Source organism: Eleginops maclovinus, chromosome 23 (assembly GCF_036324505.1).
Source record: "Eleginops maclovinus isolate JMC-PN-2008 ecotype Puerto Natales chromosome 23, JC_Emac_rtc_rv5, whole genome shotgun sequence".
Lineage (NCBI taxonomy): Eukaryota > Metazoa > Chordata > Actinopteri > Perciformes > Eleginopidae > Eleginops > Eleginops maclovinus.
The window spans coordinates 11,669,982-11,679,785 of NC_086371.1; the positions used below are offsets into that span (position 1 = coordinate 11,669,982).

General features: G+C 38.9%; 1 protein-coding gene across 1 annotated transcript; it reads right to left on the reverse strand.

The window, feature by feature from the left end:
- On the reverse strand, nucleotides 1-5,909 carry LOC134859351 (high affinity choline transporter 1-like). Its single transcript, XM_063875784.1, is given in 9 exon segments — nucleotides 1-822; nucleotides 967-1,184; nucleotides 1,879-2,032; nucleotides 2,369-2,512; nucleotides 3,054-3,202; nucleotides 3,308-3,463; nucleotides 5,137-5,250; nucleotides 5,727-5,864; nucleotides 5,867-5,909. Coding segments are annotated over 9 exon segments (1,668 nt in total). The 3' UTR covers nucleotides 1-270.
- Nucleotides 5,910-9,804: the final 3,895 nt, after the last annotated feature.

A 9,804-nucleotide genomic window follows, 5' to 3' on the forward strand; every position in this document is an offset into this window, starting at 1 on the left:
TTATTAGAAGAAGAAGAGAAGAAGATTCAACTTTATTGTCATTGCACAGAGTACAAGTACTAGGACAACGAAATGCAGTCTCTGCATTTGACCCATCCTAGTGTTAGGAGCAGTGGGCTGCCATTATGTACGGCGCCCGGGGAGCAGTGTAGGTAACCAGTGTCTTGCTCAGGGACACCACGGTGGCACTTGGTCTTTCGGGGACTTGAACTGCTGACCTTCCAGTTCCCAGGCCAAGCCCCTATGGACTTCGTCACCACCGCATAGTTTTCAATCCTGCAGATTTGTGGTCAACATCAATTCAGTATCATCCTGAAGTTTCTCCTCCTTGTCTGTATTGGTGGTATCATTGATCATTAGCATTAGTGTCTTTGGTGGTTTTTGGGTTTTAACTTTAAATACGTCCCAACTCTCTGGAATCAGCCCTTTATTGAAGAGCAGTGTAAATATGTAGGAAAACATCAAAGTAGCAAACATATTGGACAACATGCAGATAGTCTGTACAGGAGAGCGCTGGACATATATGCCATTTTCAAGAGTGGAACCTGGAAAGTGGAGAACAATGGGTAACCCAAATGACGACTCGCCGCTCAGCACTTTTAACAAAAGTCCAACCAGCAAACCAATAATGGAGCCGTATCCATTAGAGATATTGAAGAAGAGGACACAAATTAGTTGAGGAAATATGAAAATGTAGGTTATGCTGGAGCCCAGGATCCAGAAAACCATGACGCTCTTTTCTAGGAAGGTGAGCGCAGTGCCAGCCAAGCCTACCAACACCACAGTGGCCCGGATCACCCACTGGAGCTCCCTACCCGATGCCTGAAGGGGGAAAAAAATATGAGTTTTATGGGTTTTAAGTGGTATGCAAAACAGATACGTGCAAACTGACAACCAAGCACATGATCTTGCCTATAGCGAAGATAACAACCACCACTCTATTCTTCCCCTCAGGTCTCCTCTTACCTTGGTCCTCAGCATGTTCTTATAGATGTTGGATGAGAAGATGGAGGCAGCTGATAATAGAGCGGAGTCTGTTGATGACATCACGGCAGCAGCTATAGCTCCGATGCCAATGATGGAGATGTAGTTTGGGGTCAGGTTCTGCAGAGCAATGGGCAGAATCTGACCGGCCTCACCTCGCTCGTATGGGGACGGGGAGCCGTAAAAGGTAGAGTTCCAGTCTGATACCCAAAAAGTGGTAAAAGATGTGAGTTTGCTTTAACTTATCATTATGAAGTACATGTTTATTATATTGCTGGTGAATAAGGTCTCCGTCTGCATTTAAATTGAGTCCCTATAGGCCGTGCACTCACAATGCAATTCCGTCTGCTCCATGTTGCATCACACCTTCACAATAAAACCCCTAAACAGACACACTGCAGCACTGACTACCAGAGAGCATTTTGCAAAGAGGGAACTCGACAAATAGTTTATTTCTCAACAATCTGGCTCATAGTAACCCATAGTGAAGTAAAAGAACATATGTAACTTTATCCCCAGCAAAACAGGCCTTTGATGGAGGAGGCAAAGAGTGCAGGGAGAGAAAGTGATATAATAATAGTTTTTTACTAAACTAGATTATAAAGTAACACAACCTGCCTATCTTAATTAGTAACTTCACTCTGCCTTTATCATATCACTGAGATCGGGATGGTAGTTCTTTGAGATTGTTGCAATTATTTATTGCTTTGGACAGTAAAGTAAGACAATCGAACTAGAAGACCAATCTTTATGTTCATGTGAAAATCTACAGACCTAATGTTATCAACATATCAGTTGCATACCTTATTTGGAAACAAATGCAGGGTAGGCCGTGTTTGTTGGTAGCTCTGAGGTAACGGAAGATCTGTTTCCGCTTTCATTGTATACATGTACCTGTTGATGCTGCGACTGCTCCAATCAGTATGGATGGGATTCCCAGAATAAAGATGAGTGGAGCTGCAATGAAGCAGGTGATCCTGGCTGTGGCTGAAGAGGCAGCTGACAGTGTCCTCTGGTGGAAGCTCTGATATCCAAGGTTACCCAAAGTCTTAGGTAACACAAAAAAACAATTTAACATTCTGAACATCAGTGACCACAAGGGAAATAAGTTATGCGTGTGTGTCGTCATGGCCACCTTGTAGTTGTAAAACATCACACAATATTGTCCTCCTTCTTTCTACTGTATGTCAGATTCACTCAACAAATTATCATTTAGAATGTGGAAACAGTGACACTTACCATGCACACCTTGGGATTAGTTCATTTACTACTGTAGGGTTACCATTTTTAAAGAAGTGTTGCCCTGATATGTGCATATTCTACAGTAGACTTGCTAATCTCTTTACACTTTTACTACTAATATATGTTAAAATGTAGTCCTTACCAGTAATAAGAAATTATCAATCCAAATCCATGCTCTGTCTTTGTCCACTGAACCAATCCAGGAGGCCTGGTAGCTGAAGTTGAAAGCAGTCTTGGTGATGTCAGTTGAATGGGGGTTCAACAGGATGAATGGGACACATAGCCACTGCAGGAAAAGAAAATCAGGTACTGATTTAAACAATTAAAAGAATGCATATTCACTTAATAAAGTGAGGTGGCATGACAGTTGTTTGTTTACTGCAGACTTAATACTGTGGTGCACTTTTTGATGACAAAAAAGTGTTAAATAAACTCCAGTTTATCAAGAATGATTCAATCAGAGTAACAACTAGAACCATTTGCACACCTTATTTTAACCCTCTTCACTGATTCCCGGTGAACCAAATATTGGATTTTAAGATGTAATTTCTTTTTTTTTTAATCAGTGAATTACTTGTTTACATGCTTCCTGCTTATGTTATTACCTTTTTATTTTTTATATCTTTTCATCTTACATGTTCTTATCTTGTTTGGGTCATGTATGATTTTTCCCTTTTTTTGTTTTGAATCATATTGGATTTCAATTCCTAACCTCTTTTCGCCAAGTCCCTACAGACTGAGCCACTGCTGTCTTTATAATGCAAGCATAGCCCTCTTTAATCATTAAAAGCCTTTCAAATAACTTTCTATTCAAGCAAGGAACTCACTAAACTGAAAAATATGAGGGTAAGCTGTATGATGTCTGTGTAGGCTACAGAGTAGAGGCCTCCCAGCAGTGTGTAAATGATGGCTACTGCAGCAGAGATCCAAATGCAAATGTTATAGTCCAAATCGAGGACCACATTCATTGTTGCACCTATAAAAGTAACACAATCACATAAAGGCAGAGTAATTAATCACACAGAAGGAACACATTGTATTTTCTGCAAAATGGGCCTTTAATGTAAACTGTTTGACTTACCTAAACCAATAAGAGTTCCTGTTACCCAGATTATGTCGGATAAAAGCAGCGCAATGCTCAGAACTCCACTGATTACATTTCCATACTTTATCTGGAACGGGTCCATCATTGTCACATATTTTTTGTCTCTCATCGGCTTGGCAAAGAAAAGTCCACCTTAACATTGAACCACAAAAGAGAGACAGATTTTTGTCATTTGCCGATTTACCATTGCATTTCTCTAATATACATGTCCCAATTATCTGAGCCAAAATCATTTTGATTAATCATATTATCCTCATAATTGTCAAACTATGCTTAAGACTCTTAAAATGCCCATAAATAAACTGAAATCACTTTCATCACAGAAAGGCAGCTCTTTCTTTAGTGAAAAAAACAATCAGAATAAATCATAATTTTATGTAAAACACAGTGTTAACCATTTTATTTATCACATTAGCACAATAATTGGACAATTGTCTTTACTCTTGAGAGGCAAGTTCACAATTTCAAATACTTTCAGCCTCTGTTGGCCCTCTGGCGCTCTAAAAACACAGTTTCTCTTAGGGCATCTGCACCCTATTGTACTGGCATGAAGGCATATTGCCTTCATGCCAGTACAATAAAAATAACTGTTTATTAGAATGTGTTCACTGGATTTTGAGGTCATTGACATGACTCAGCTTTAGAGTTTACTGCTAGTCCTTTTTAAGATACATCACTAGAGTGAGTTGTAGCGGCCAAAATCATATAAAAATAAACAGATAATGAACTTAAAGTAAAACGACCGCTGAGTTGCAAGTCCAGACAAGATTCTCCATTTTGTTTATTTATTTCCATTATCAATGAACACACTTTCCTATTGATTCCCTTTCTCCTTTCTTGCCAAATAACCCTGGTAAAGAACCATGTGCCTACTGGTGCCCTATTCCCACCACCACCTGTCTCCAATATATACAATTACACCAGGTGCCCTAATCACCCAGTGCCCAAACGTGCCTTCAAAATAAAAGCCTGGAAACTGCAAAAAATAAATGTTTGACTATAATATAAATCAAAATATAGCTCCAACACGTGTGGCTGTGCTTTAGATTTGACATACAATCTGAATGAATATCTGTATTTGCTTATATTGTTCACCTTATTTTCTCTTCTCTCTTCTCCTTCTCTAAAGGGTTATTATCAGTCAATTGCTGCCCTACATAAACCAAAATAAGTGTTAGTGCATACTATAGCAATGAGACTAATGACCAATGACTTGGTCCTCTCTACCATCTCCGGGGAGTGTGCCTTCCTGATCCTTCTAGACTTCAAAGCGGCTTTTGAAACAGTGGATAATGGCATTTTTTTAAACCACTTTTTACTACGGGGTTAGTGCTAACGGCCATGCTTTGAACTGGTTCTCAGAAGAAACAGAAACTCCTCCAACAACGTGGGAAACTTTTGATCTTCCACAGCTAGCAGCTAACAGCTAGCCCTTCCAGGTGTTTCAAAACGTCACGTTCTAGACCCCGCTATGTTCTCTGCGTACATGCTTCCTGTGGTCAAATCATTTAAATATTTCCTCCCACTGTCATGTCGATGGCACACATTGGAAACATTGTGTTGGATAGTACAACACCACATTCAGCTGAATAAAAGCAAGTTTGAAGCTGTCCTATTTGGCACCATGGCTCCTTCAAAGCAATTACCGTTTTTCAAAGCCGACGTTATAAACCACAGTGTGATATTTGACTCCACCCTTTGAGTTTGAGAAACAGGCAATGCAACACAATGTGACTGCATCTCTTTATTTGCATGTATTGTTTGTTATATGTACTCGGACAAGCTGCAATAAACGTATTTCTTACCAACAATGAAAGAGAGGGATGCTGTTACTGGTATGACAGCCCAGGTCAGTCCCATAGTTGGAGTGTACACTGCCTCTGTCAGACCAACGATAAATCCTCCTCCAACAAATGTTGCTGTAAGAAATCACATAAAGACAGTGGCCGACAAGTACAGATGCGCTACAATGACCCAAAACACTTACATTACGGTGTACTTTCAAAAAAGATGTAAATGTACAACAGAAATGTGCCAAAACACATGCAAATGAAGAAACCTGTTTACCAACTTCACAACACATGCACAGGGTTGCGCTGCATAAACAAAATTATCCAAAATCCAAAATGCTGCAAAAACACTGCAAGAAGCTCAAGACATGTTGACCTTGGGGGATTATAAATATTTGAAATTATTATGTTAGCTACAAAAGCTAGCTAGCTTCCAGCAGATCTGCAAAAATGTCACAAGAAATCACATTTTTTAATATATATTTTTTGGCCAGTTTGCCTGCTCTTGCCTTACACTTGTTACAGTACTTCAATCTCATTGCTTTTGTTTGTTGTGCATCTATACGTCACCAACTACTTATTTGAGTACTTTATAACCTACTCACCTGTCATGGTGAAGATTCCCACCACCAGGCTGATCCCTCTGTTACCGAGCAGAGTGACCTCTGTAACATCCTCCTGGCTGCTCTTCTTCAGTCGCTTGGACTTCATGGATGCCCAAATGCCGGTGCCCAGAACCAGCAGTAGAAGAGGACCATCACCACGAGTCCTGGGATGTTCAGACTCATTGTGCACGACTGACTGACAGAATGAAGAAATGTAGCTCAAACGTACTCCTTCAGATGTTTTGACTGCGTGTCAGTACAAGTATAACCGGTTTCTTGCAGCCAAACAAATCAACTTAAACCTTGCATTTGTAGGTTTTAAAAACTACCTAGAAGATCACATTATAAGGAATGGTTTCTGTTGAACCTCTATGGTATAGTTGTTAAAATGTGCGAAAGTTACTTGTAACTTGATAGAGGTGACAGGAAATATGATGAATAGGCACTATAGGCAAATGCTAAGGGCGCATCCATCCATGGGGTGGCACTGTAAATTGGGGAAATAAAAAAACAAAAAAAGTAAAAGCTTTTTCATTGTTGTCTCCTGTTGCCCTTGTGGTTTCTACCCCCAGCTGTGTATTGTCTATTAGTCCCTTTGTATTTAGTCTTGCTTTCCCTTGTGTTCTTTGTCAGTTCGTTGTCGTTTTTCCCAAGAGTTTGTTCCTGTCGTCATGCTGTCTTGTCCTCATGCTCCCCAGTTTATTAAGGTTTAGTTCATTGTTGTTTTTTCATTGTCATCAGCTGATTTTGAATTAAAACTTCCTTTTTGTTCAGAAAACCTTTCGATTATTTTGACTGCACTTGGGTCCTATTTACCCTCCTTGACATTTTAACATTTCTCTTTCCAGTCTTTTTGTAATAAGTCCTTCAACAGCTGGATTTAGTAATTGATATGTTATGATACTCAGATCCAAATAGCCTCTTTGTCTTCCTTCCTCTTTAAAGTCTCTGCAGTTTATTAATTTGTGAAATATTCAATATATAATAATATCAAGGCAACTAACATTAAAGCTGTGTTTGCTATCTTTGACAGTCTAACTAATGGTTACATTCATTATCAACCCATCTGGTGAAATAAATGTTAAGTATGTTAAGGTTTATAATTGATTTGTTTTAGCTGCAAAGTAGTAACCACACTGACACATAAAGAATAAGATATAAAATAAATAATACAATACATATAAAAATATTATTTGCCATTTAAATGAAGTGCTGTTTTTTCCAATGTTGCAAAGTTGATTTGACCCTGGTTCAAGTATTCTGATAAATGTGCTGGTATTTAAATGTTGATCAATACTTTGAGAACATGGGATTTCTTTATTGTCTGATGATTGGGATGTGTGAACCTGCCCTGGGACAGCAGATGGTCATAAGCTTTTATTTGTGTCCTTTTTAAATCAATGTTTTTTTTATGCATGGTCCTCGATTAAGAAGGACTAATGAAATAGATCTGGTAGTGAGCCACTACTGCCTTGAACTCTATGTTTGCATCTAGATTACTGTTGGCAAACATGAACCAGCAAGCTAAATTAAACAGAGGCTAACTTCACACACTGTAATATTCGTTGGACCGCCTTTAGCTTTAATTACGGCACGAATTCGCTGTGGCATCGATTCCACAAGCTTCTGCAATGTCACAGCATTTATTTCTGTCTTGCATTACTTTTTCGCCAAGATCTTGTATTGATGACGGGAGATTCGGACCACTGCGCAAAGTCTTCTCCAGCACATCCCAAAGATTCTCAATCAGGTTCAGGTCTGGACTCTATGGGGGCCAATCCATGTGTGAAAATGATGTCTCATGCTCCCTGAACCACTCTTTCACAATTTCAGCCCGATGGATCCTGGCATTGTCATCTTGGAACATGCCCGTGCCATCAGGGAAGAAAAACTCCATTGATTGAATAACCTGGTCATTCAGTATATTCAGGTAGTCAGCTGACCTCATTCTTTGGGCACATAACGTTGCTGAACCTAGACCAGACCAACTGCAGCAACCCCAGATCATAGCACTGCCCTCCACAGGCTTGTGACCTTTTTTTTGGCCGGGCAGTGTATAATGTACATATAAGTCATTATATAGCTGTCTCCTAAGTGTAATGTCTCAACAGTTTAACTCACCAGTTCGCTGCCGGTATCAACATGTATTAATCAGACTCTCTTCTTCTCCTCTGCCTGTTTGTGTGTGTGTTTGTGTGCATGCGTGCGTGCGTGTGCATGCGTGTGTGTGTTGGACCACGTCTGATAATGGGCTGTACATACTGTATAACCCAAGAACAGTTTAAAAATATATATATATATAATTCAAAACATGTCTTTATTTTGTTATAAATGTAAAGCACTTTGAGCTGCATGTATTTTAGGAAAGGTGCTCTACAAATTCTGTTAATCATTATTACTTTATATAATATAAAGCAGAATCTGATTCTGATTCTGACTTTTATTATTATAACCACATAGTCTATGCAATTATGCACACCATAACTAGAGAAAATTTCAGAAATGCTAACTTTAACTACAGATATTTGGGCATCACCTTTATATATACTGTCTATGCATCTCAGGCTGGCTAAAAATAAAAAAAATTAAGCTACCTTAAATTACATGTTAGTTCACAATTACATTTGTCCACTTTGGATGAGGATCGAGCAAATATATTTATACATGTATATAAATAATAAATACAATTCCAGTCATTAAAAGGAAGAATATGAAATAAAAACATGCTCTGATACCTGTTGCATTGATGCACCGAGGTGGAAGAAGTACTCAATTGTGTACTTAAGTAAAAGTAGAAGTTCCAGAGTGTAGGAATACTCTGTTACAAGTAAAAGTCCTGCAATCAAAATGTACCTCAAGTAAAGGTACCAAAGTATTAGCATCAAAATGTACTTATAGTACCAAAAGTAAAAGTAGTCATGATGCAGATTAGCTAGTTTCTGACTAATTTGTATTGTAGGTTTTGATTATAAACTTGATGCATTAATGCATTTATCAAAGCTGGTAACAGTGCAGCTAGTTTTAATTTCTGCAGGGTAGCTTGTGAATGTAACTCCAGGTGTAACTAAATTCTTATTTAGATGTTGAACATAATCCAAATCATTCATCCAAATCTGCAAAGTAACTAATGGTATGAAACAAATGTAGTGGAGTAAAAGTACACAATTATAATTCCCTTTAAATTGTACAAATGTATATGGCAGTGACTTAGTCTGTAAGGGCTTGGACTGGGGTCCAAAGGGTCGCCGGTTCACGTTCCGACTGGACAAAAAAAAATTGAGTGAGCTGGTAGCTGGAGAGGTGCCAGCTCTCCTCCAGAGCCACTGCCGAGCAAGGCACCAAACCCTGAAAACTGCTCGCTGGCGCAGGGTACCTGGCAGTCTCCCTGCTCTGCCACCTCTCCTGCATGTGTGTGTTTGTGCATGTATATCATTTGTGCATGTATCCTCCCTGTGTGTAATGTGTGTAAACACTAGAGTGGGGAAAGACATTTCCCTGTAAGGGATTAATAAAGTATATCTTCTTCTTCTACTTGAGTAAATGTACTTATTTACTGTGGTGTCACATGTTCACACCAAGAGTCTTCCAAGTCTGAATCAAGATTGCTTGTGTTTTATTGGTTAACTTGATACTGTTGAAACACCTGTGTCCTTGAGAGTGCCCACCAAGTCCAAAAACAACTGAGTGCCAGAATACAGGGCTACACAGTTATGAAAACATGTGTTGCATTATGTTGGAAAGAAGGACTCAGTACTTTCCCACTCTCATGTAATAGACACACATTAAATGGACATTTATATTACAACGAAAGCTAATTAATTAATCAAATATTAAAATGTCCAATACAATTACTTTGCACAGTAATGGTCATGCCTTGTCTGTTTAAAGCAGGGGTTCTTAACCTTTTTGACCTTGAGGCCCAATTTTTATAGTACAAAGTGGCCCGGGGCCCATTAAATATTTACACTGTATAGGTTTAATTGACCTCACTCACGGTTTGATTTGTATTCAATAATAAACCAAATCCACTTACAGTTTAACAAGCAAAAACCTTGTCAAATAAAATGACATGATAAAA